The sequence below is a fragment of the Panthera pardus genome, unplaced genomic scaffold (assembly GCF_024362965.1).
Source record: "Panthera pardus isolate Hobbes unplaced genomic scaffold, ASM2436296v1 HiC_scaffold_8, whole genome shotgun sequence".
In the NCBI taxonomy this organism is placed as follows: domain Eukaryota; kingdom Metazoa; phylum Chordata; class Mammalia; order Carnivora; family Felidae; genus Panthera; species Panthera pardus.
This window is the reverse complement of record NW_026527013.1, coordinates 138,129,878-138,156,827: the sequence shown is the minus strand read 5'-3', so window position 1 is coordinate 138,156,827 and position 26,950 is coordinate 138,129,878. Positions and strand designations below refer to the sequence as shown.

At 35.3% G+C, this 26,950-nt stretch overlaps 1 protein-coding gene across 6 annotated transcripts in view; it reads right to left on the bottom strand.

The window, feature by feature from the left end:
• Window positions 1-26,950, bottom strand: part of CPED1 (cadherin like and PC-esterase domain containing 1) — a 270,971-nt gene that overhangs the window by 130,668 nt on the left and 113,353 nt on the right. For 3 of the 6 annotated variants that reach the window (XM_053897712.1, XM_053897715.1, XM_053897713.1), the window contains 8 exons: window positions 15,354-15,496; window positions 14,504-14,576; window positions 12,976-13,143; window positions 11,612-11,716; window positions 9,794-9,963; window positions 5,582-5,652; window positions 3,735-3,785; window positions 414-473 (listed from right to left, as the gene is read on the bottom strand). In XM_053897712.1, coding sequence (XP_053753687.1) covers window positions 414-473; window positions 3,735-3,785; window positions 5,582-5,652; window positions 9,794-9,963; window positions 11,612-11,716; window positions 12,976-13,143; window positions 14,504-14,576; window positions 15,354-15,496 — 841 coding nt within the window. The remainder of the gene's footprint in view (window positions 1-413; window positions 474-3,734; window positions 3,786-5,581; window positions 5,653-9,793; window positions 9,964-11,611; window positions 11,717-12,975; window positions 13,144-14,503; window positions 14,577-15,353; window positions 15,497-26,950) is intronic. The other 3 variants (XM_019452555.2, XM_019452556.2, XM_053897714.1) reach the window with 2 other exon arrangements.

Below are 26,950 nucleotides of genomic sequence, written 5' to 3'. Positions count from 1 at the left end.
AAATGAAAGTATCTTTTGTCTTTTAAATAAGATGTTCAGTGACGGTTAACAACATGGCAACAGAAAAAGGGAACACGGAATTCGTTGCAGGAAGCTCTCCACCGAACTTAAAGCAAGTAGATTATCTCATCAGCTGTGACTCTTCCCCTCTCTGTATACAGTTATCACAATGATTTTTCTACAATCAGTTCTGGGTCAGCTTCAATTCTTTAATGGTTTCTCATTATCTCCAAAATTTAGTCCAAGCTCCTAATAAAGCAGACAAGGCATTTCACAATCTCTTCCTTGTCTTCCTCTCTCATTACATCCCTGTTATATCCTGCACTTTGTGACTTAACGATGCCGAATTTTTTATATTTCTTTGGCAGACACGGGGATGTACCACCAAATCTGTGGCAGTGGAAACCACCAACCTTCTGGGTGTCTGGACTCCAGTTCTGAGGCCTGTATCTCAGTACAACTTCCATCAGGCACTAATGAGAATGAAAACGAAAAATGAAATTGAAAAAAAAAAACCCTATGTACTTCTGACCCACATTGTATAGTTTTCCCAGATTTTGAAAGAAAAAAACTCCTCAGGTACAAATTAGGCATAAATAATAATACAATAGACACATTGTAATTTCATTGTAGGGAAAAGTCTTAATAAAAAATAAATGACTAGTCAATTTGGTTAAATAATTGGGGAAACTACCAACTTTATTGATTTTACTTGTTACCAAATATTTGATCTGGCTGAAAAACGTAGGTGGATTGCATCTATAATTTTGATGATCATGTCAACTTTTGAAATTTCTATAACAAAAGAGAAACCAATGAAAGAATGAGGGCAAGATTATATTATTAGATCTCATCCTAAAAAGGACCATAAGTTTTTATTTGAATTCAACCACTTATTAATAATGCATTCTTTTTTTTTTCAAAGATCCCCACCCCCCCAGCACATTCTGTGTTCAAGGCACTGAGATAAGCACAGTAAAAAACAGGCTATTGTTGGTCGTGAGATCTGACTCAAATGGAGACTGTGAACCTAACATAACACTTTAAGCAGGCTGGAGTCCAGAGATATAAAATGTGCTTTTGGGAGGACCATTTCCTAAGTAGAAAGGGAATACATAAACACTGGCATTACTCTTTTATATTCAAAACCAGCTAAATGAATAACCAAGTAGAAGCTTTATTTTTTCAAAACAGTAACCACAGAGGACGTACTTTAACTTCAGATGATATATTTTTATAAATCAGTCACTGAGAGTTGATTTCCCTGCAGTTCACACTTTCACTTAACAGTGAAAGTTTCCAGTGGGGCTTGCCCATTATAACACCGCAACTCAGCCCTACATGAGACCAAATGTGTAAGGAATTCTCTTAAGCAGGATTCTAGCAAGTGCTTGTTTTTGGTTCCATCAGAATCTCTCCACCTCCGGCTGAAGTGCTCCATTCTAAACCCCTGCTTAAAGGCTGATTTATCTAGACATGATCTTCACCTGAATCATCAGTGCTGCTGATACACCTGGAGTTTCACTGGCATCCTTCCCAGCCCGGGGCCAGCACGCCTCAGGCCAGCTCACCTAGATCCACGGAGAACCCAGTGCCAGCTATGGCGGTAGCAGGCTGCTTAGCCTCTTTGGCAAGCATATTTGGGAAAGCTGTTTGAAGTTTTGGTTGTTTTTAATGAATCCTTTTAACCACAGAGTTTTATTGCCCTCTTGAGGGATAATCATAACTCATATTAAACACGAGAACAGCCTAGACTCTGAAGGATAATCCCACCTGTTCTGAGGCATCATCAAGTTATTTTTTAAACCTTAAATTATACCATAAAAGTGGGAAGATTAATTATGCGGACCCAGGTAGGACTAGTTTTTATCAACATAAAAACATGAACTAAGCTAAAGAGCTTATCTAACACGTTCACCTCCTCCAGAACACGTTACTTGGGAACTGGAAAAAAAAAAAAAGAGATTATCCCCATACAGTTGTTTCATTTTATAAATTATAAAATAGAATACCAAAGAGGTGAAGTGGCTTTCCTGATGCGGCATCTACCCCAGAACCTAGCACTTGACAAATATGCATTCCTAATTTTTTAATGTTTATTCATTTTCGAGAGAGAGCGAAAGAGAGGGAGAGCAAGTGGGAGAGGGGCAGAGAGGGGGTTGCAGGGACAGAGGATTCGAGGATGGCTCCATGCTGACAACAGAGAGCCCGATGAGGGGCTCGAACTCGTGAACCATAAGATCATAACCTGAGCTGAAGCCGGAAGCTTAACCTACTGAGCCACCCAGCCACCCCCAAATGTGCATTCTAATCTTGCTCCTGGTTTTCTCCCTAGTACTTTACCCACTATAGCTAGGCACCAGTCTCCCAAGAGTTGCATGTATTTTTCTAGAAGAGATTGGATGGCAAGTGCAGGGAGGGAAGGGCATAAGTGATATCTGTTCTTTTTTCCTGATCAGCAAAACTTTATTTAAAATGTTGCTTTTTTAATTGAATGTATTTGTTGATTCTATTATGCCATACTATTATATAACCTCTCAGTCTACCCCAATTTTAATGATAGTGTTAAAACATAATGAATTAAATTGTATTATAGAAGATACAAATTAGATTTTATTAAACTGGAAGACTTTTATTTATAATAAATTAAACTTTAATCTATAAATTTTATTTTTTTCCAGATTTTATGTTTTCCTGGAATAGATTTTTTATTTGTGAAAGGCTAAATTTTCTAAGTGCATGTTTTAGCAATATTCAAATAGCAATATATATATTCAAAATATTCAAATAGCAATATATATATTCAAATAGCAATATATATATTCAAAAAGCAAACCTGCTAAGTAAACTCTTATTATTCCATCATATTATTATAAAGTATTAAGATAACTCATGAGCTTTAAACAAAGAATTGGAAGACCCAGCTTTGATCCAGCTCAGGTATTTAACAGTCCTGTGATCCTGGAAAGATCAATTAGATTCATTCTCTCTATATATATTCTATTCTATATATATCCTATTCTCTGTATATTCTCTCTTTCTATATTTCTCTCTATATATTCTCTAGATATATTGGCAAGGTCACTGGAATAATGCTGACCAGAGTGAACAAAGTTATTTTTACATCCTAAAATCTATATAACACTTGAAATGTAGTACTATAATATATATACTATTTTTCTTGATTATACTTTGGTTTAAAAAAAATCATGAATTTTAAGAAAATAATTTAAAAAGCAGCTTAAAAATTCTCAATTCTAATAAAGAAAATTCAACTCAAGTATTATCCATTATGTCAATAATCTGACATAAAAGGAATCCCTGTGGGGTGGTGAGAGCCCTAAAAATCAAAGTATAAAGCAGATAAGCTTAAGTGTTTGCACTTGAACAGTCTCCAAGGCAAAGCCTTAATACCCTAAGGACTCCTCAAAATGAGTTTGAAAGTCACTGTCCTTAAACAAACACATGAGCATAATATTTCATGTTCAAAAACAGAGATATAAAAATGCTCTTCTTATGCAAAAGTGACAGATAACAACTTATTCAGAAACTTCTAAAAATGTACTTAATATTTATTTATTTATTTATTTATTTATTTATTTATTTATTTATTTTACTGCAATATTAATATTGTAGTCTATAAGTGTCCAACTATGAGAAAATGACGATTTCTTCAATGCAGGGCTGTGCCTCACTATTGGTTATGCCACTGAAAGACTTTAATTGGAACTCACCATTACTACAATGAACTTCTTTGGTTTCACTCATAATTCGTGGAACAGAAGCTAAAAAAAGAAAAGTTAATTTAAAATGAAAACTATTAATCAAAACAAAAAGAATACATATTCATTAATCTCAAACAGCACAACTTAATAAAACACATATTTTATTACTTAACTTATTACATCAGAAAGCACTTCTTAGTTAAACTGAAAGCTATGTAAAATAAAAGGAGTTACTCGGTTCAAATCTCAGAAGAATGAGTTTTCCAAATAGGAAAATATTAGGGGAGAAAAATGAATGGTCTAAATGTCTCCACTGCCTGAAGGTGATCTACTGAGATTCCTTCTAGTTCTATGATTTTATGACTTTAATATCCCAAATCATTAGAATTACAGAAATTCTATCCAGTTGATTCCACTGACATTTACTTTTAAGTTTCTGAATCGAACCAAACATCTCTATAAAAAACTCCTTAGTAAATACTGGTGGAACAAAGGAATGAATAAACGTACTCAGAATGCTTAAATTATTCATTTAAAAATAGAGAAAAAATGGTGGGAACCAGAAAGAGTCAGAGCAGCAGTTTATAATCAGTTCTTCACTGGGCTTACCACTTCATTCTATTGAATAAGTCTTTCTCAAACTTTAGCATGCCTCAGAATCAACTGAAGGGTTTCTTAAAATACAGAGTGCCGGGGGTGCCTGGGTGGCTCTATGGGTTAAGCACCTGAACTCAGGCATGATTTCGCGGTTTGCAAGTTAGAGCCCCACATCAGGCTCTCTGCTGTCAGCACAGAACCTGCTCTCTGCTGTCAGCACGGAACCTGCTTTTGATCCTCTGTCCTCCTCCCATTCTGTCCCTCCCCTCGGCTTGGATTCCCTCTCCCTCAAAAAATAAAATAACACTCAAAATAAATAAACACTTAAGAAAAATACAGAGTGCTGGGTCTCATACCCAGAAAAGTAGGATTCTGATTCAGCAGATATGAATCATCTAAATTTCCCAGGTGATGTTGAGGTTTCTTCTGGTCTAGGGACCACACATGTTGAGAACCACTGTATTGTATTAAACCTTGATTTGTACTAGGAAAATTTTGATTTCTAAAAAATTGTAGACACGTAGTACTTCTTTTCATCTTTTATTCTTAAAGTTAGAAACATTTTCTTTTTGTATGACAAAAAGCTCAGATGTCCTTTAGAAGGAAAAAATTAGAACATAAAGATAAGTCCAGGAGAGAAAATTACAATCACCATTAGTTTTCCCTGAGGCCCAAGTTGCTTGTAGCCAATTCTTTCATTTAATGATATACCATAAACATCTTTCATGTCATAAATAACTCTTCTGCAATATTGGAATGGCTTTATCATATTTTGTTGGAAATCTATAACTTAATTTATTTATCCAATCCAGTATTATTACAGTAGAAGTAATTGTATTATAAGTAATTTTAGAAGTAACTGTAGAAAATAGCAGTTTCTAATTTTTTTATTTATTAATAACTCATGTAACTAAACTTCTGTGTACATTCTTAATTATTTGCTTAAATTGAATATCTAGGAGTGAAATTTATGTGATGCAAGAATAACTTCTAAGGATTTTCTTATATGTTGTTATGGTCCTTAAGGGAGGTTGCTCAGTTTAACTAGCACACGTAGCATGAGAATGCTTACTTCCCTACACTTTCCCCAGCTCTATTATCTTTAAGAGGCAAAACTGTTTCAAATTTGAAGGAAAATTGTATTTCCTAGTTTAACTTCCATTTTTTATTGCTAATGAAGCGAAACACTTTCTTATGTATTTTTTGAGCCACGCAACACTTATTTTCATGTTGGAATCAGCGAGACCATATCTTTTTACCTTTTTTATTTTCAATTGCATCAAATGGCACTTGTGGTTTTTCAATGTTCTCATCCTCTGTGAAAGAAGCCCTGCAAATGCAATGCCAAACAAATCTAGATCAATGAAATGAACACAATTCATGGAAATTACATTGAACACACTATTTTTTTTTTTTTTTTTTGTCCTGTGTGGGCACAGATATTTTGATGAACACAAAGAAACACTTTCTGGATTTCACTCCTCAAAGCTGGCAATCTCGCCTCAAGTGAGGTGGGTGGAAATCTCATCATCTCCAATCAGCAGAAGTACATTTGAAGAAAACCAGGGCAAAAAGTCACTCTTCAGTCCAAAAGTGAGCGATCTCTGATAGCCTGGGTCCAACAGAAGTGAATTTGGGAACACACATTCTTACTGGAATTTGTTTGGAAAAAATTACACAGTCCTGAAGTGAGAAGCTTGGAGCCCTGAGACATAGACTCAGGAGAACATGCATATAACCTAAGAAACAGAAGCGTACTATGCAGAAAATGACCTATGTCTTCCTGCATCTTCTATCCTTAAACAGTAACTACGCTTAACAGTAAGGGTTAGTTCTATCTAGTGTGTTTGCCTCAGTTTTCTGTTGTATAACTAGATGCCTAGCCAGATACCCCTCTAAATCCTCAAGTTTGGTACCAAATAATCAAAACTGCAGCAGAAAAATTGCTGGTCCTGATGATGGAGACTACTTTCCCGGGCTGAGCTGTGATTCTCCACTTCTCCTGCAGCAGAACAGAGATAACAGCCCTGGCCTTACTTCACAGGGATGAGAATGAAATCAAATGCCCTGTGTTAAATTACATTTTATAAATATTTATTGTCCCAGATATTGTGCTGGGCACTGTGGTAGGGAAGAGATGAATAAGGCATATTCAGTTCCTTCAAAATACAAACATCAGCAAATTACGAAGAATCAGGGAATTAAAAGTATTGCAAATGTTGGAAGGTGTGATAATTTTATTTCAGTTTACTTTGTAAAGGTGTTTTTTTTTCCTTGATACATACAGTGAAGTAATTAGGGGTGAAAAATAATGTCTAGGACTTACTTTAAAATATTTCCTTCCTCCCAAGGAATGAAGAAACATAAAGCAAGCATGGGGTTAGATATGTTTAGTTGAAGGTTGACTGAGTGCCAGGCCAAATTAAAAAAAAATAGATCTGAATTCATAGAAGCAAAAACTCAAAGCGAAGCTCATAAAAGATACAACCCTGAAATGCACGTACACTGAATTAGTATCTTAACGGGATGAGATGCTTTGTATGTTAAAGCATCCTGCAGTGATTCCTTATGCAATTTTGTGAATAAATTATTTGTTTTAAAAATGTGGATTTTTCATGGAAAGCGTATGATGAGAGCAAAGCAACTGTATTTCTAGTAAAGTGAGAATTAACAGATAGTACACAAATATTGATAGTAAGCAACATTTTCATTTTGTTCAGATTTACACTAATTCTGTTGGGACCTCTGGATTCTAAGCCTCAGGGCGCACACATAAATAATTATCACTTTTTCTAACTCTTGCTTTTCTGACTTTATCTCTTCTCACCTTGTTGCTCCAAGCAAATGATCTTTATTTGAAAGGAAGCGTGAGGGGTGCCTGGGTGGCTTAGTCGCTCAAGCATCCGACTCTTGATTTTGGCTCAGGTCATAATCTCATGGTTTGTGGGATCAAGCCCCACACCAGCCCTGCACTGATAGCATGGAGCCTGCTTGGGATTCTCTTTCTTCCCCTCTCTGCCCCTCCCCTGCTGGCGCATGTGTATGTGCTCTCTGTTCTCTCTCTCTCTTTCAAAATAATAAATAATCTTTAAAAAAAGGAATCATGAAGTCATTAATCCCTACAGGTAGCATAGGTATGTAAAATTGGCTAGAAGTAGAAAAAGCTGGAGGTGACTATTGTGAAGATACAGACAATGACAAATGACTACACCTGACCTCCCTTCTGCAGGATGAACTGGAATAAAGACTGGACGGTGGACATGAGGCCAGGGTCCTAAGCTCTCCTCTATTTCTCTTACCTGTGTGGCTTGAGCAAACGATCCACCTTTTCATCCTGGTTTCCTCGTCTGGAAAATATGTATAATATGCATCCTCCTTGTAATACAGCATGGATGATAATTAAATATACATATGCTCCCAGGGAAATTTGAAGATAATTAGAATTGAGTTTTATTTCTTGAAATGTTCTGAGGTGATTTACCTAATTGCTTTTTGATAAAGATCTGAAGCTTAATTTTCTGTGTTAAGTTAGATAAAAATCTTTTGAACTTGTCTTACTTTTCCTATAAAAGAAAGAAAAATATTTCCTCCACCGTAGATCCTAAAGTGACCTTTGGATAGCAGAGAAACATGAAAAGTCAATATTAATATTTATTACCTACTTGCCCTGCAGCATACCAGACACCATGTGGTATGTGGAAATTATCTTATTCAATTCTTGTAAAATAATATGTGGTAGGTAGTATAATCCATATTTTATAGATGTGGAGATTGAGTCTCAGAGGGGTCAAAACTTTAGCTGCTATAATTAATAAACTCTAGGGTTGGGATATTTGAATCCATGTCTGTCTGATTCAAAAAAGTCCTGACTCTTTCTACACTGATCACTTTCAACACTGACCACTAATACATTCCTTTATTTAAAGGGAATCAGTTAGGGTTAGGGTTAGGGTTAGGGTTAGGGTTACAGTTAAATTTAAGATAAGCCCCTTACTTAACCTTACACTACATGTGACTCTTGAGAAAAACTTGCTGAGAAACAAACTTTCCAATGCTTGCATATCTCAAGGGAATTTAGTCAAAGTTAAAAACAGTAGCTAAATCAAGTTTGCTCCTCCCAACTGATAATGATGAATGAGACAGACTCGGATTCCTTGAGTGAGTGCAAAGAACAGAGAAACAGGCACTGAGCTCTATTATTTAAAACCTACTTTTCAAACAAACAAATAAACTTTCTGTTTGGCTTACTACTTCGGGCATTTAGGGAATAAGGGCAACTTCCTAACGTTATGACAATTAAAGTGAGTTCTGATCCTGAGTAATGTGCTAAGAATTCATCAAATATATGAGTATTTACATTTTTTAATTAAGAAAAAATTATTGTGGATCTGCTTTCATTATCTCCTGAGGTAGAGGGAAAGGAAGCAGCACTCAGGAGAACCAAAGCCATTCCTTCCTGAGGGTAACTGCAAGAGACATAAATGGTTATAGCCTGGCCATTTCATCTTTCATCTCCCTAGGAGGTTTTAGGTTTGCTTCTGTTTTCCTGGCAGTAGAAAAGTCAAATATTCCCTGAATTCCATCCTATAAAAGAAAAGCAGACTTAGCCAGTGTGTTAGGCACTGTCCATTTTCAACAATTACAGGAGATGTTAATGTGTTCACCTGGCCTATCCTTTCTTCCATCTGCTCATTACTACCTTTCATTAGAATGAAAGTGGAAGGGGAGGCCAAATGTTTCCCTCTGAGATTCTACCTTCTTTTTTTTCTTTAATTTTTTAATGGTTATTTATTTTTGAGAGAGAGAGAGAGAGAGAGAGAGCAGTGGAGGCGCAGAGAGAAAGGGAGACACAGAACTAAAGCAAGCTCCAGGCTCTGCACTGTCAGCACAGAGCCTGACGTGGGCGTGTGAGTATGTGACCTGAGCCGACGTCGGATACTCAACCGACTGAGGCACCCAGGCTTCCCGAGATTCGACCTTCTAAAAAAAAAGAAAAGTTCTATTCTTCCAGCAGGGACAGACATATTTATAAATTTGGATACATTCTGCCCACTTTAAAGCCATGCCTCAAAAACTCTTTAAATAAATGTTCATACCATCTTGGGCTCCACGCCGATATTAAAAAGAAAAGAAAAGAAAAGAAAAAAGTCACCCAAGTCTTTCTGTCTGATACGCCTGTAATTCAAGGATATATATCACAGAATGAAACAAATTTGAAGGTTTTAATTTTAAACATTACTCTTTAGAGTCAAGTCCTGTTGGTTTGAAAAACTGTTGGATGTGTTCTTATTACAGTGTTTGAAGACCACTAGAATTGTTATGGTTTCAATGCTTTACAGAAGCTTATTTTCCAGAGCACAAATTTTTGGACACATTTCTTTTTGTTGCTTTCTTTAATGCAGGCAAAATCTTTTGAAATCAATCTTTAGAGAATTTTTGGATTGCACAATTCAAATTTGTGGCTATCTTACCATTCCAGTGGGTGTAGCTGTGCGTTTTTATTCAGGAGCCGAAATTGTTCAAATACATTTAAAAGAGACCAGTACTGAGTCAGGACTGAACCAGGTTGTCCTATAGGATTTGCCATATCATAAAATTCACGCATCAAAGACTGAATCCCAGGAGCAGTAGATGGGAAGAGCTGAAAAGAAACAGTCAAAATGAGAATACCTGAATAAGTTATGGAAACTAAGGTGTTATTACTAGAAAAGTCTTTGTATTTTATTCAGCTGTTTTTAAAAATCAGATATTTATTTAAAATCCATTGGTCAGTATCATAATATAATTTTCTGTGCAGTTGTCAAGGCAAATGTCACTTTTTATAAGGAACAAATTTTGTTGATCATATTTCTAAATAGGATGAGTTTTCTTTCTCTTTTCATTGAATGGAAATGGACGTCTCCTTCCTAAAGATATCTGAGAACAGGTGAATGACAGACTGAGTCAGGCAGTAGGAAGAATGAGGAGAAATTGCTTTGGATTACAAATGAACTTTGTCAGCGTGAGAGATGTTAATCCTACAAAAAAAAAATCTAGTCATCCTCTTTTGACACCGAGAGTCAGGAAATTAGGATTTGCTCTTTCTCCCGCGAAATAATTCTGTAGTCTGTGCCGAGTGATGTTCACTACATTCACAATATCTTAAATTATGAATTCCTGAAGAATGAGACCTCTTTCTTTATATTTGTAGAGTTTTGATCCAACAGTCACAAATGTAATATGGGTATGTTTAAATTAATTAAAATAATCTACCAATTAAATTATCTTTGGGGCAAAAGCTTACTTTGAATCCTCTAAAATATGAGTCTATTTTGATGAGCAATGATTGTTATATGTAAGTGATGAATCATTAAATTCTACTCCTGAAACTAATATTGCACTGTATGTTAACTAAACTAGAATTTAAAGAAAAGTTTGGAAAAAATAAAATAAAATGAGTCTAAATTATAAAAACAAGTGCCAAACATTCACTAAATAACTTAGTAAATTAGTTATAACTCAGATAAATATAATGTGAATACATGTTTTTTTAAGTAAAAAATAAATGTCGATCCATACAGATTAATAACAAACTCAGTGGACTTTTAAAAATGCTGTTTTAAAAAGATGTTTTGTATAAACAAACCTTAGGTAGAAAAATATAAATCCATTGTAGTCTATCTAGACAAGTGACAGAACTAGAGAAAAAGCAAGTACTGAACATGCACATGTATATGTACTAAATTATCTTGATATTGACCAATACATTAACAGAACCCAAAGAAATACACAGAAAAGACAATAAAATGTCATTGATTTTTTTAGGCTGAAACCAGTAATGGTTATCATAACTGTTTACATTTTCTTTCTTTGAGGTTTGCTATAGAGTTGCAACAAATTAAGATTTAGGTAGTTTTCTAAGATGTGGTTATATTCAGTAATATTTGATTTTACACAAACAAAAAGGGCACAATGAGCAGAAAGAAATTTTTGTCCACCATAAATGTCCCAAAGCTAAAAGCAAAACTTCTCTAGAAAAATGTGGAAATTTTTCCTTAAGAACTGCCATATACTGGCAGCCCTACTGATCCCATATCCTTTAGCTTGAATAAGCCATGTATTATTTGCAAAGTCCTAAAGAAAATGGATTCTGCTCATTTTAATATTTAGATCTCTGAAAAGAAGAAAGAAGCTTACAAAGGTTTCTAGTTCTTAACGAAATATCTTCATCAAGTGAAAATCAAATAGCTTATGGCTGATCTACTATAATCTCAGTGATCATGAGAAATCAAATGTCACTTTTGTTTTACCAGTTGGAATGGCCCCAAACTCCCAAGTTCCTTTATGAAGGTCATAATTGAGTGCATCTCCTCTAAAGACAGGCATTGATTTGGTTCCTTTTGATAGTTTTCGCCCTATAACGGGGGAGGGGAACAAATCTTAAGCGATTGTTACCAAGTCAAACCATGTTTAGCCCAATTGCTTCCCACTTTATACACCAAAGTTCGAACTCTACAAACAGCTGAGCTAATTAACGCTAAATAATACATAGTAGCTTCAGCTTGTCACAACAGTGTCTGACTCTAAGAAAATTTCATATTTGACAAAGAGATGCTGAATGAAATTGCTCAATAGTGCTTTGGTAGTAAGCCTGGGGAGATGAGCCCCATAGGGTAGACGGTGTGTGACAATTTGGGAAGGCAGGAAGAGTCCTCTTCAGCCCTCAAAGTACCAGAGATCAGAGCAGCAAATGAACATGTGAATCTCTTCCAAGTTACAGTTTTGGAGTTTGTGGATTCTGATAAACGGTCCCCCTGCCCCATTTTCCCCTCACATCTATTTTTTTCCTGATGCATCCCAGAGCAGAGAAGTTGCAAATATTTTCCATTCCTTCTGGGTGAAGTGCTTCTAATGGTTTTAATGACAATCTACTCACTAGTGAAGGAAAATAGGGAACTAGAAGGAGAATTAATAAAATCTCAGGGAAACAGCAGTCTATAAAGTTACGTTCTGTCTCTCACAAACAACTCTCCACAGAGCAAGAACGTTGTTTGTGAGAACTTCCATGTTCTACTCTTCCAAGTTCTCTGAATACGGGTTTTAAAACAGAAAGACGTATAGAGAATAATGCTGTACTTAGTAATCTGTACAGATTTTTTGATCCATCAAGAAAAGTTGTATTAACATGTCATTAAAAAATTAACCAATGCTACTACGAAGCACTACATCCTAATCATCAGAAAACTAAGCAAAGATGTTAACCAGATGTGAATTCTTTAAAAATGAGTATTATAACTCCAGTGCCTTGGTGTCAATCTAGAGCACTTACTGCTATTCTAGACCGGCTCCAAAAAGTTCTCTTATTTTCCCTATTCCTCTTAAAGAATTCTAAATAACATAGAATATGTATTATTCATAATATCCACAAACATTCCTTAGGAATTAGGAATTGCCTTATTTTAACCCATAACTGCACCAGAATCAGTCACTCATACTTAGTTGACGTAAAATAATATTAGTCTTTAGGCCAGAAAAATATTAACAGATGTAATATAATGGATACCAATTAGTTTCAAACGAATTATCAATTTGCCTAACTGCAAAATAAAGAAAATGGCACCTTCCAAAGAATGACTTGAAAGAAATATTTGTCACTACAAGAATATGCACTTACCTTAAAAACACCTGATATATAAAGTCCCTGAAATATCTCAGAAAACATGGGAAGTGAAGATTCATTAGAGAAGAGAAAATTGAAAGTATCTTGTAAAAGGGATTCTTCTGTGTTTTGGTCCTCAAAATCCGTATTATCATCATCTTGAAAATTTAAATGCTCATGCACCTGTGAAAGAGTAAAAGCACGGCAAATATTTTTCATTGACTTTTATATTAATGCAGTGGAATCACTTGTAAGACATGATTCATTCCTGTTGGATTGTAGATCAGAGCTGACATCTAGTGGCCTTTTTGGAGGCCAACAGTTTTATAAAATATAAGAAATGTTCTTTTGAAGATACAATTTTTATAAGAAAATTAATGGATTATAAAGTCACTTAAGTTTATCTTGAAACTCTTTACTGTTAGAATTCGTGTCCATGAAAGATAATAAGTAACAGTTCTGAACAATAAATTTTAAAGAACACACTAAGATGTGTGCAAGATAATGAATAATTTAAAATGTAGATTCATGAAGTTTCAAAATTTTATGAATGAGTCTTTGAGCTATTAAACTAAATGTCTGAGCCACATATGATATAATCACTCCCCTTGTACAATAGTTTGAAACGCAGTCAATGCAATATGAAGTTGAAATCTGATTGTTCATAATTTTATTTTGCTCCTCTTCCCTTCTTCCTACTCCATACCCCAAAATAAAGCTTTCTGTAGACTTATTCAATGTTTTTAAATCTTCTTGCCACAAAGGGATATTTTAGATGAGAAATAGGTAGGAGATGATCTGAATGAGTTCATTTAATTTGAAAGGAAGCAAAAGAATCAGGGTATATAAAAAAACACTCTTCAATTTACACATATTTTATACTAGGAAAAAAAACATATATTTGAAAAATTCCCATGGCTTTTTAATTAAAATATAGGCCAATTTAAAACTAAATACCTAGGGGCACCTGGGTGGCTCAGTCCGTTGAGCATCTGACTTCCACTCAGGTTATGATCTCAGGGTTCATGACTTGGAGCCCTTCACTGGGCTCTGTATTGACAACACAGAGTCTTCTCTGTCTCCTTCTTTCTCTGCCCCTCTCCCACTCACTCACTCTCCTTCTCAAAAATAAACATTAAAAAAAAAAACCTAAATATCTATATGTAAAGAATAAGATAGATACATAGATAGATAGATAGATAGATATATCTATAAGGGAATAAGCTGGGTAACTGCTATTTTCTATTACCCAAATGTCTACCACTTTATTTCATAAACAGTGACTGAACCATAGAAAAATCTGTGCCTGTTCCACAGTGAGGCATAGTAGGGACTGGACCTCAAATCATAGATTCTCCATACATTAATTAATTTTCTGAACTACAGTAAAATATAAGCCTGCAGTGACTTTAATATAAGTTGCTACTTATTGGTTGGTTATTATGAATGCAAACAACGCGTGCACACACATACACACACACACACGCACATAGATCATTCAGCATAAGGCGGGAAGCTCACAGAAAGCCTTTGGCATACGCACCTGGAGCACAACAGGGTACCTGAAATTGTAGTAACCAATATCAAAAGTTAAAAGTTGAAAACATAATCTGCATCTGAAATAAAAACACAAGGTAATATAAAAATATATTCTATTTGCTACATTTGCTCTATCATTTGATGCATTATTAACAGTTACTACAGTTAAATTTCAAGGTATGTATTAATTAAAGAGAGCAGTGGCTTGGATAATATGGAATTACATACAACCTATTTTTAAATTGGAATTTGTTTTGTTCCTTACAGAAAATACAAATATAAAGCATTAAACAATGAGTTTAATAATGCATTAAACATATGAGTTTACTTCATGAAAATGCAAATATGGAGAAGGAAACTCTCCTACTCCTACACGCTGGGCATTCTTATTCACATAGGAAGCATGATAAAGCTTAATTGAGCCACCTCCTTTTTGTTGACATTGTAAATTTAACTTTTTTTTTTAGAAAAAGGGCATTAAATTACGTCGAAGTAGGCTGTAACATGAAAATAGTAGCTATTGACTATTGTTAATAAGGGCCATAAGTAAAATTACACCTAGTCAATGCAAAGTGCATATGATAGAAATACCTAAGCTTAAAGGAGATACAATTAAAATCCACTTAAATAATGTGTGCTTTATTTCTTGTCACTATTATCTAGACAATAACAAGTCTGTAACATGCTTTGAAGTGTAGGATCTACAAATATGGAAAGATGCTTGCAAGCCCATATTTATATACTGACATAACATTTTCCAAATAGCACCTACTTGTAATAATTAAGATATATTTTCACTAATAATTTTTAGATTGGGGTTTTTTAATTTTTTTAATGTTAAATTTTGTTTTTACCTATTGAAGGCCTTTGGTCCCAGAGTAGATGTTTCACTGAATACTTCAGCTGCTAGGAGGAGTTTGCTAATTGCTTCCTTCATATTATCAAAAGCCTGAAGAGGTGAACTGGCTGTCAGGAATGTCTCAAAAAATGTTTGCAACTGTGAACAAAGTAAAGGGTTAACTATTGAGTCAATAATCTCAGTTTGTCTATCATTTCCAAGGTGACCGGTTTGAAAGATTCTGTTAGGTTATATCTTCCTGTCATGTTCAAAAAAACTCCTTAAATAGGAAAGTTTGGTAACCTATATATAATATATATGTATAGGGTGTGTATATACATACGCATATATCTTACATATAATATACTGAAAGTGTATATAATATACTAAAAGTATGTTATAAATGAATATTATGTATATAATATTCAATGTCTATTATGTACATAATATGCAATATGTATAGATTATACACATTTAAGAAAAATTTTTAAGGGGCACCTGGCTGGCTCAGTCGGTTGAGCGTCTGACTTAGGCTCAGGTCATGATCTCGCAGTCTGTGAGTTCGAGCCCCGCATCGGGCTCTGTGCTGACAGCTCAGAGCCTGGGGCCTGCTTCGGATTCTGTGTCTCCCTCTCTCTCTGCCCCTCCCCCGCTCATGCTCTGTCTATCTCTCTCAAAATTTTTTTTAAATTTTTAAGCCTTTCAACTGAATATAGAGTGCACTACATCTTATAATTTAAATTACTTTAGCATTTTTGCTTCCCTTTTCCTCATTTCACAGCATCTAATCATGGAAAGTGAAAAGGAATTATTAACAAGAACTTGTGATCAGAACTTACAGGTTTAATTTGTGACTCTACAAACTAGATGACCTTGGACTGACAACTCACTTTGGATTTCTGTGTTCTCTTTAAAATGGGTGAATACTACCAACAAGAGAGCTGTCAATACAAATCGGAAGAAAGTGTACTTGAAAGCCACTGTAAGGTATGAAATCCAAATCTAAGCTTTTTAGTATTGTCACTTTTCTGTATATATTGGAACAAAAATAACTGCATGAAAGTTGCTTTTTCACAGCATCTTGCTATGGGAGACCTAGCCAACTAATGAAGAATCTAAGAGAGTCTCAGGCTCCTCTTAACGTTTTCATTTAAGAATGTTTCATGTGGATAGAAAAGATAGGGCAGTATTACAAAAAGGAGAACAAAGCTCAGGCTTATATTTTCTTAGAAATACCATTGTTCATGTCGTAAACAGCCATTTTTATTTGCTTAAGTATTAAAACAATCACAACAACAAAACTACCTCTTGAAGATGCTTAACATCAAAGTTCAAGTCAAAATTTTTTTTTAAATGTTTTTTTTTTAATGTTTATTTATTTTTGGGACAGAGAGAGACAGAGCATGAATGGGGGAGGGGCAGAGAGAGAGGGAGACACAGAATCAGAAGCAGGCTCCAGGCTCTGAGCCATCAGCCCAGAGCCCGACGCGGGGCTCGAATTCACGAACCGTGAGATTGTGACCTGAGCTGAAGTCGGACGCTCAACCGACTGAGCCACCCAGGCGCCCCCAAGTCAAAATTTTTAAAAAGCATAAAACAAACTTCATATTGGGTTGTACACTTTCTTTGGATAAACATAATCTCTCAAAGATGAAGAACAAAAAATATTTTTTGAAAAAACATGCAGCAGGTATCCTCTTCATGTTTTTGGAAGAACAGACTAGATCGCTCTGAGCTGCGTTAAGACTACAAAGTGAAAAACTTTTGTTGCTATGATAATGAAGGACAGATAAGCAACCTGAGGGAAATGGTAAATGTATCTTTAAAAATACACAAGTAAAATCCACCAAGTGAAACAAATCTTGACTTCATAAACTTTTACCAGCTGAAAAACAGAAACCTAATGAGATGTGCATTTTCAGACTCTATGGACACAACATTAGCATTTGGCAATTGGGATGTTTTGCCATTTCACTAAGGAAAATAAATGTAATAATTGTATGATCAAAAGAAAACAAATTAATACGAACACTAAAAATGTTAACACCCTTGAGTCAAAACAGAGTAATATTGTTTTTCCAAATAAAAAGAACTCCTATTTCACTCAGTTCAGCATGATTATGTAGAGAGGGTTACTGATTGTATTATTGCATTTTTTATTTTAATGTTTCCTGAATATCACAAAGGTCAAGGTTAATAATTTAAGAAAGTTGGAAATGTTTGTATAGCATATAAGATGTATACGTTTGATATCACATTGTATCTTCCATGGCAAAAAATCATTAGAAATTAATGTCTTAGGGTTGTATTTATTCTCCCACTGTGGAAATGATTATTTCTTAATTTCTGTCTGTAACAGTGAGCATTGAATATGGGCTGCCAGTATATGCATTCAGTTCCATTCAATTCACATTTTGTAGTGAGAATTTTACTATGTGGAAAGTACTATACTGTTAGGAGTCATGGCACATAGCACAGTGGTCACACTGTAGATACTGGAGGCAAAAAGTCCTGGGTTTAACTTTGGCTCTATGCCTGTTACTATTAAATTGTGAGAACTGGGATTAATGACAGTATCTATTTTGCAGAGGTATCGCTCAGATTAAATGAGAGAATGTACATAAGGTACACCACCTCCCAGCACATCAATACTCAGCACATGTTCGCTCCTTGTATCAATTAAAACGAGAGAAGTCCGCAGCCATTTAAAGGAGTGGCTGTTGAAGTCAGATTCTCATAATGCGATGCATTTGTGGAAATTCAAAACTGCCTCTGAGAATTTGAACACATGTGACACCAATCAAAATAGAACATTTCAAAAATATATGATAAACCTTTAATAGAAATGTTTTAAAAGGGAGAATAAAGAGGTATGATGGTTGAATGGCCCCCTCCAGTGGGATGCCTCCCAACAAAAGTGAGAGAGCAGAACTGAAGAATCCAAATAATTGGCTGTCCCCCCCAATTCCCCAAGACCTCAGTCTGCTCAGAGAAGGACCAACATCAGCCACCAACAATGAGAACAGGGGGCCAGAACATAGCGGCCTTCGCGAAGTATGAGGACAGGAGAGAGAAGCGGGGCTCGGAAAGCATGTTTCGAAATGGAGCAACTTGTTTTATTTTTGTGTTAGCTCGGTTCCAAATTGTTGTCTCTGTATGCATTTCCTTCTATCTCGCTGCACGAATTTTAAATGATCTAAGCCCTTCAGTTCAAAGGAAATTCTAGATGAGTGACCTATTTAATTTATTTAGTACAGTGGCAAACTACATATGCCAGAAATGAAAATAGAATTGTGCAAGTGTTTAATAGGTATTTAAAAAAAATCAACTTTCAGTGAGTGACCCTGAGAAGGCACAATACTTGTATCAGTCCTTGTAACTAATCCACGCAGGCTAAGTGGAGGACTTCTTTGTGTATCTGGTCCTACTGTAATTTGTTATACTTACTGTATTTCCTTGGTCAAATTACTTGAATTCTGTGCATCTCAGTGTGTTCAGATATAGAAAGAGAATTGTGCTCAATGGTCTCATTAGACAATGAAAATCTGAAATTATTTGATATTAATACCACTTACAGCCATCAGAGCTTGAAAAACCCATTTCACCCAGGAGCTTTCTTAACTCAAGAACAAATACCCGAAGAAGCACTTTCACTTTCGTTGCTAGTTTAAAATAATGAAGCCATAAACTCAAATATCAAGGAGACTTATCCCTCTCTACATCAAGATTTTTAATGGATGTTTTTGAGTTACATAAATATGAGAATTAGATCCCAAAGAAATCACTGCCTTGGCAGTAAGGTAAAAATAAGTAAAAGAGCGTCTTAAAACTTTTAACATGACATGAAACTATTTTATAAATTCTACATTTTCCTCCTTCATCGTAAAACTGAAATACAAATTTTGTGCAAAATAAATTTTATAGAAAATGACCTAGTAGGATCGTGGTTGCGAGCGCCTGGGTGGCTCAGTCAGTTAAGCATCACTCTTGATTTCAGCTCAGGTCATGATCTCTGGTTTGTGGGTTTGAGGCCACGTCGGGCTCCACACATGGAGCCTGCTTGAGTTCTCTCTCTCCCTCTCTCTCTACCCCTCCCCTGTGCTCTCTCTCTTTCCTTCTCTCTCTCAACATAAATAAATAAGCTTTGAAAAAGATCATTTAAATATACACAGATGGATCAAAATTATTTATTAAAAATGGAAGGACAAGAGGAACTGAAAATCAACTTGAAAATATTTGTAGGAAAACTTCCATCATATCTTTGATATCTTGAAATACTTCTAAGGAGTCCTATTCACTTCATTCCCCTTCCCCATGTCTGACAACCCTTCTCATGCCAAATTCTGGGCTTCACTTGATTAATTAATTCCCTTTATCTTCCCACAAGACCTTGGGCAAATTGTTCTCAATGGCAATACACTGAGAGCAAACTTGCTGACTTTCTTGTCTGTTCTTACCACTAGACTGTGAAATCTTTTAGGGAAGAAGCTGAACCATTTTATCTTTGGGTGGCTAGTACCTAATGCAGAGTAGATATTGAGTGAATAAAGCTAAGTATAGCATTACAGAAACCACGGAGACTTTGATAAGGGAAATAATTTACTGGAGCTTCTGGATAAAGTAATTTTTCTCCTTAGGACATGTTTATCTCTTATTTCCATCTCATGAGAGAGGGAGGATATGCATTTTTCTGGTGGCTTGTAATAAAACCTTTGAAAAATTGAAGCTTACAGCAGTTCAAGAGGATTTTTGAGATAAGAAAATTTAATCTAAGAGTTAAAACAAAAGATGAAAGATTAACCAATATTAGAGTTTTTTTTTTTTTTTAAGACATGTTCTCGACTAGCTGGGAAACTATAGCAGAATACAGTTATTTTAGTATCTTGAACTTTGAGTAGTGTTTAATAGCATTGTACTTTACTAAAGTTTCCTAGAATTTCTCTCAATATTATTGCATAAAAGAGAAATTTTCATTGTTTCAGTATGAAGAAGAATATTTCTACTTAAAATCATTTTGCACCAAAAAGCATATGAGAAGATGTTCAATGTCACTAATCTTTGGGGAAGTACAAACCAAAACCACAACAAAATATTACCTCATATCCATTAGGATGGCTACTACCAAAAAACAAAACAAAACAAAACAAAACAACATAAAATAATAAGTGTGGGGAAGAATGTGAAGAAGCCAGAACCCTTGGACACTGTTGGTGGGAATGTTAAATGATTCAGTATGAAGGTTCCTCATAAAATAAAAAATAAAAGTACCATATGATCCAGTGATTCAACTTCCAGGTATATAGTCTAAAGAATTGAAAACAGAGTCCTGAAGAGAGATTTGGACACCCATTTTCATTGCAGCATTATTCACAATAGCCAAAACGTGGAAGCAGCTCTAGTTTCCACCAATGGATGAATGGATAAACAAAATACATGGTGGAATATTATTCGGCCTTAAAGAGGAAGAACATTCTGACACGTACTATGGCTTGAAGAACCTTGAGGATATGCTAAGTGAAATAATCTAGTCACAAAAGACACTGTCTGATCCCCCTTACATGAGGTGTCTAGAGTAATCAAATTCATAGAAACAGAAAACAGAATGGCAGTTGCCAGTGCCTGGGGGGAGGGGCAAATGCAGGGTTGTTTAATGGGTATATAATTTCAGTTTTGCAAAAGGTTCTAGAGATTGGTTGCACAACAATGTAAATGTGTTTAATACTACTGAACTGTACACTTAAAAATGGTTAAGATGGTAAATTTTGTTATGTATTATTACCACAATTAACATTTTTAAAGTAATTTTGTAGTTTTTACAGCCTCACTCCCTCTAACAACTATGTTTAAGTACTTGCTTAAACAACTTAAACAACTATGTTTAAGTACTTGCTAATTTTGTGCCACCAAAGTCCAAGAGACCACTTCTTCAATGGTTAAAAAATTTACGAAAGAAACAAAACAAAAATAACCCTTCCCTTGTTCCATTTCTCAGCTCCTGCAAATAGTGGAAATAGTCTCCATGTCTACTCCACCTCTTGCTAGTCACTGCTTTATCCATGAACACTCTTTCAGTCTTGAGCTTTTTTGTGCATTTGTTTAGGATAGGAAATAATCACATAGCAAGCTTGAATGTTGACAGGAATGATCCGGAAGAGAGGGCAAATTAATATGGAACACAAAGTGAGTCTAGAGGATGATCGTTATAGGTTATAATCAATGCTTAAAAGGAAATAGCACAGAAGAGCTCAGACCCCGTTCCATCCAAGGGTAGAACTAAGTGCACCCTTAGTTCTAAATATATGAAATCCAAGATTCTATGTTCTTTGTCCCAATTAAAAGGGGAATAAGTATAGATTCAAATCCACCTATTTGTAATGTCCTTGGAATTTAAGTCTATTGTTTTTGACTGATACTATTATTCTTTCTGTCTTTTACCGACTGGACTAAGATCTCCCTGTCTGACTCTAACCTAACCAGCCTGTCTCCCAGGCACTTGCAAAATATTCACAATGTATCCAGAGAAATACAAATACCTCAGCATTTTATCCCAATGTAATATATTTTATAAATAAAAGGATTTTTTGATAACCCTATAATTCTCAATAAGAAAAATGTATTTATAAATTTAAGTTTTTAAAATTACAGTTACCACATGGCTCTAAATTTTAAAATGTTTTTTTCTTCCCCAGAGTTGTGATTACAGTTATTGCTTGTACACAATTGGTCGGGACAATAGAAATATATTATAAATCTTATTAATGAATCTCTGAAATAAAAAAATAAAATTGTCATGAAAATGCATCTCTTAGATGGATATAATTTCATGAAATTTTCTTTATTCAGTGAAAACACATATCCATTAAGAGAATATTACTTATGACTAGAGTGATAAGGGTTTGGCATCAGTATTAATATTACTTTTAATGTAAGCATGGAGAAAGCTTGTCCACAGAAATATCTATGTATGAAATATATGGATGGAAGGGTGTGTGTGTGTGTGTGTGTGTGTGTGTGGAGAGAGAGAGAGAGAGAGAGAAACAGCAACATGACTTAATTCCTTGAACTCCTTCCAAAGTACACGGGAAAAAACGCCACGTAGTGATTTATCATGAAATATTTAATTTTGTTAAAAACTGAAAACAATCTGAGTTGTGCAGGATTTGTTACACAGTGTTATGTAGTGTTTGTTATGTAATTACTATTGGCATCCTTCACTTTCTCAAGGTTTGTTTCAGGGGAGTTGTTTTGTTTTGTTGTTTTGTTTTGCAGAATTTTTTCTCCATGAACCAATCATCACCATAATATTAAGGAGAGGTGAAAGTTAGGTCTTTTTTTTTTTTTCTGAGGAGCAGAAGAGTATCTGTGAAAGAGACGGGGAAAGAAGATTCTCTTGAAACCATCCATGTGCCTGCAAAGCCCCTGGAGAGGCTTTATGGATCCCCAGAAACACAGGACACCCTGCTTGAGGATCACAGCTCTGGAAGTGTCTGGCCCTCAGGAGCACATCCACCACTCATCAGGGGGCTGCTGCAGTGCCAGAGAAGTGCCAGTGAGCAGTCTGGACCCAAGGAAAAACTCTCCTTTGTGTTTTAAAGGGATATGATTTAGAGGGCAAATCAGATATTTGTAACAGAATAAAAAGAAGAAAAACGATTTGAGAAAGGGAGAAAAAAAAGACTAAATTATGAACCCAAGTATGGTGCAATTTTTCATTTAGTGCACATGTGATATTTCAATATAATTCTATGTTGCATTTAATAATCGTTCACCTTAGCCAAGCTGACACCACGTGCCAGACACTGTGCATTTCTCATGCACTTTTTTGTTAATATTCATAACAATGCGATGAGGTTGACACTCATTTTCCCCATTTTACAGATGAAGAAACTGAGGGACGCGAACACAAGTAATTTGCCTAAGGTTACATAGCCAAGAAGTCACCCGTAAGGGTGTTAAAACTAGTCTGCTTCATTGCAAAGCCAGAGCATTACCTCTGTCATTGTGGTTTTGATTATACTAGATTTAGAAATGTGGATGGACCCTGAAATACAGAAGAATGAATCATCTGTGTTTTTACTTTCATGGAAAATGTGTTTGAAACTGTCAGAATTCTCAAGCACATGACCTTACATCCACACATCTAAAATACCAATTCAATAACTCGAGCATTTATGTAGCCTAATCACCTTTTGGAAAAATTAAGAATATTTCTTTGTAACTTAAATTGCCTGGATCGAGAGCAAATTTTGTGTTAAGTTAAATGATTTAAGAACATAAATATTCTCATTATTTGTTTTAGCTCATTGAAAATTGGCTTGCTTTAGGGTTTACCATGGAAAAACTGAATTAATTAGCTGAACCTAAATTAGGATAGTTTTACTCATTCTCTGGAATTAGATCAAAACTCCAATATTTAAATAAGTTTCATGCTTCCCGTGACATGAATAATTTTATTCATTTGTACTTCTTAACAACCCTAAGCTTTAAAGCATACATTAAACTTGGAAACTCAGAAGATTCAATGTGATTTAATCAGTTTCATAGTTGGAAATTTTAAATTCTCCCACACGTATATCAGAGAATTGATCAGAAGCAAGGTGCAGAAATACAAAAGGCTGTGAATAGCATAAAATTTAATTATTTGCTTTGAATGGTAGAACCCTGATTGCATTATATTCAACCTTCTCAGAGAACTGGCAGGTTATTTTTATTGCCCCTTCTGGAATCTCTCAGTGGGATATAAAGGAGCAGAGAGATTGAACAGTAAAGAGCAAAAGTTAAAGTTGTAAAAATTTTATCATTGGATTTTGTATGTATATATCTACTAATTTTCTTTATGTGAATGCCATTGTTCAGGTAGGTCACAACTCTTTCCATTAAAGTTAAAACACAGGCCTTCTTTCAACCTTCAGTAAAATAAGGTCTGACAGTTGTTTGGAAAACCTTCCATCTTTTATTAATTGGTCTTGAGTAGAAAATGACATTGAAATCAGGTAACAGGAAATATTTGTAACAGGCAGTACAAAAATTTGCAAACAAGGATGCATTTGGTCATTTGGTAGAAAGATACCCATCTCATATCTATAAATACTCTCGGAGGAGTAAGAAAGTAAAAGGCAAAATATTTTTCATTTATGTTCTGGATATTTTATGCAGCGTATCTGTTTTAGTTCTTATCAAGTTTCATGGTCAATCACAAAAAAAAGAAATGTATTCATTATAAACATAATGAGTTCTGGTTGTACAATAAAGAAAATGATAGACAATTTGCCCTAACGTGTGAGAGCTGGAGTGTTAAAGTCTGTTGAATCCATAGATTTACTACAATCCTCCACTCTTTTCTTACACTTCTCTTATATCAGGTACCTTATACATCTCTCTTACCAGTGTTCAAACAAAACTCCTTCTTTTACATGGGATATTCTAAATGAACATTTAAATATTATGCACAATTTAAAAGTTCATGATGTAGTACTCTAATTAAATATACTGCTATCTAGCCCAAATCAATGTCTTCTCACTGGGGTCCAACTACTGACTTTTGATTTCTCTGCCCCCAACCTCTTTCTCTTTCATTGCTGCCGGAGTCATTTTTATGAAGCACAGTTCAAACATAAAGGACAGAAGTCCCAATGTTCACAGAAGGAGGCGATATAATAAACAATAGAGGCCCTTTTATCTTTTTTGCTACAAAGGGATAGCAATTTTTATAGGAGTATTCAAAAGAAAAAGCAATGCATGAAAATTTTAAACATCTTATTTTAATTTAAAAAACGTAAATGTTATTCCTTTGTCAACTTTGTAACACACAGCCAAGGTATTTTATTTGCATGAAGGTGAACTAATTGGAATTGTTACTCATCTACTTTATGGAAACCTCACCCATAATGCATTGGTTATAGCCACAATTATGTAAGAACAGAAAGACACTTGCAAAGAAATCTCAGGGCAGACAGAATACTAGGTTTCACAATTCTCCCTGACCCCACGAAAGCTGTTACACCACATAGAATTCACCTGCAATGTTTCCAAGAAATTTTCCCAGATAGATTCCTTTATAAACATTCCTTTGTTTTTATAGAACTAAGTCTATCTCTTTTTGCACCGACAGTTCATCAGTGCATGATGAGGTAAGCATACAAATGCTTGCCTCAGACACTGAGTTCTTGGGCTCAGCAGTCAATATGCTTTATGGAGGGCATACAGAGCATTGCTTAAAACTACAAGTAGTTAAGTGGGAATTAAGAGAGATTTTATTCACTGAAGATCTGAGTCCTAATCCTAGTCACGTTTGTTAGTTCTGTCATCTCTTTAAACCATGAATCTTGATTGCCTTATCTATAGAATGGATAGAAACATATCACCCTATCCCTAAGGATTCTTAAAAATATCAAATGAGATCTTATATGAGAATATATTCAGAAATGATCCCACTGTCATTTTACATTTTACAGTGCATGAAATCCCAGCTCTTCCAGATCTGACTCTAACATACCTTTGCTGGTTTCCCCTACTCCACAAACCCGATGTCTTTTTCCCTTTCTTTCTCTCCAACCCTCCCACTGTAGGCTACCCTAGGATTTTTCCCACCCTGAAATATATACACATTCTAGCCAAATAAATAAGGCAGCTCATACTTCTGAGACTATAACCTATGTTCCTATGCTTCACGATGTCTGTCCAAAGAAAATGCAAATATCCCTTCTCCATTTCTAAAGACACACTACTCATTTTTCCAAGATCAGCTAAAATGCCACCTATTTTATGAAACCTACCTCACTTTCCTACAGCTGAGTAATTTTCTCCTACTCTTGACTGTCCCAGCAACTCAGCCATTTATTGCACTCCGCTCGGTATTAAAGTTATTTATAAATGTCTTTCTCCCTCCCTCTCCCCAACTGGAGGGTTCCCTGAAAGCAACAACCAACATTTCTCTTTTGAGTCCTTCTCCACATTGCCTAGCACACAGGTATCCTTTAAACAACTGTGGAATATAAGTGAGCTGAATTGAGTATGAACAATTATTAAATAGCCAACACTGCTTCTCCTTTGTTGTTTTTGACTCCATGATTAAACATGAAAATATAACATATACAATGAGATACAAATTAAACACATTGATTCCCCACCAATTTTTTTATGGGGAGAGATATTGTTTTTCCATGTTACTTGATGAGGAACACACAACTATTAGAAGCTTCGTTCTCATCAAGGAGTAGAGAAGTCATCGGGTCAAATACTCTTCCCTTTCTCTCTTTTGCTGTCTTCTGTCCCTAATTTTTTTAAAAAAGTTTATTTACTTATTTTGGGGGGGAAGGTGGAGTGAGCAGGGGAGGGGCAGAGAGAGAGAGAGAGAGAGAGAGAGAGAGAGAGAGGGAGAGAGAATCCCAAGCAGGCTCTGCACTGACAGTACAGAGCCCGACGCGGGACTCAAACTCATAAACCACAAGAGCTAAAATCAAGAGTCAGACACTTAACCAACTGAGCCACCCAGGTGCCCTTCTCCTGCCCCTAATTTAAAAACTTCCTTGTTCTCTAGTCTAAATAAATCCCATCCCATGAAACCTGCTGACAATCTGCTCCAATGTGAAAATCCTTCTTTACAGTGGTGTG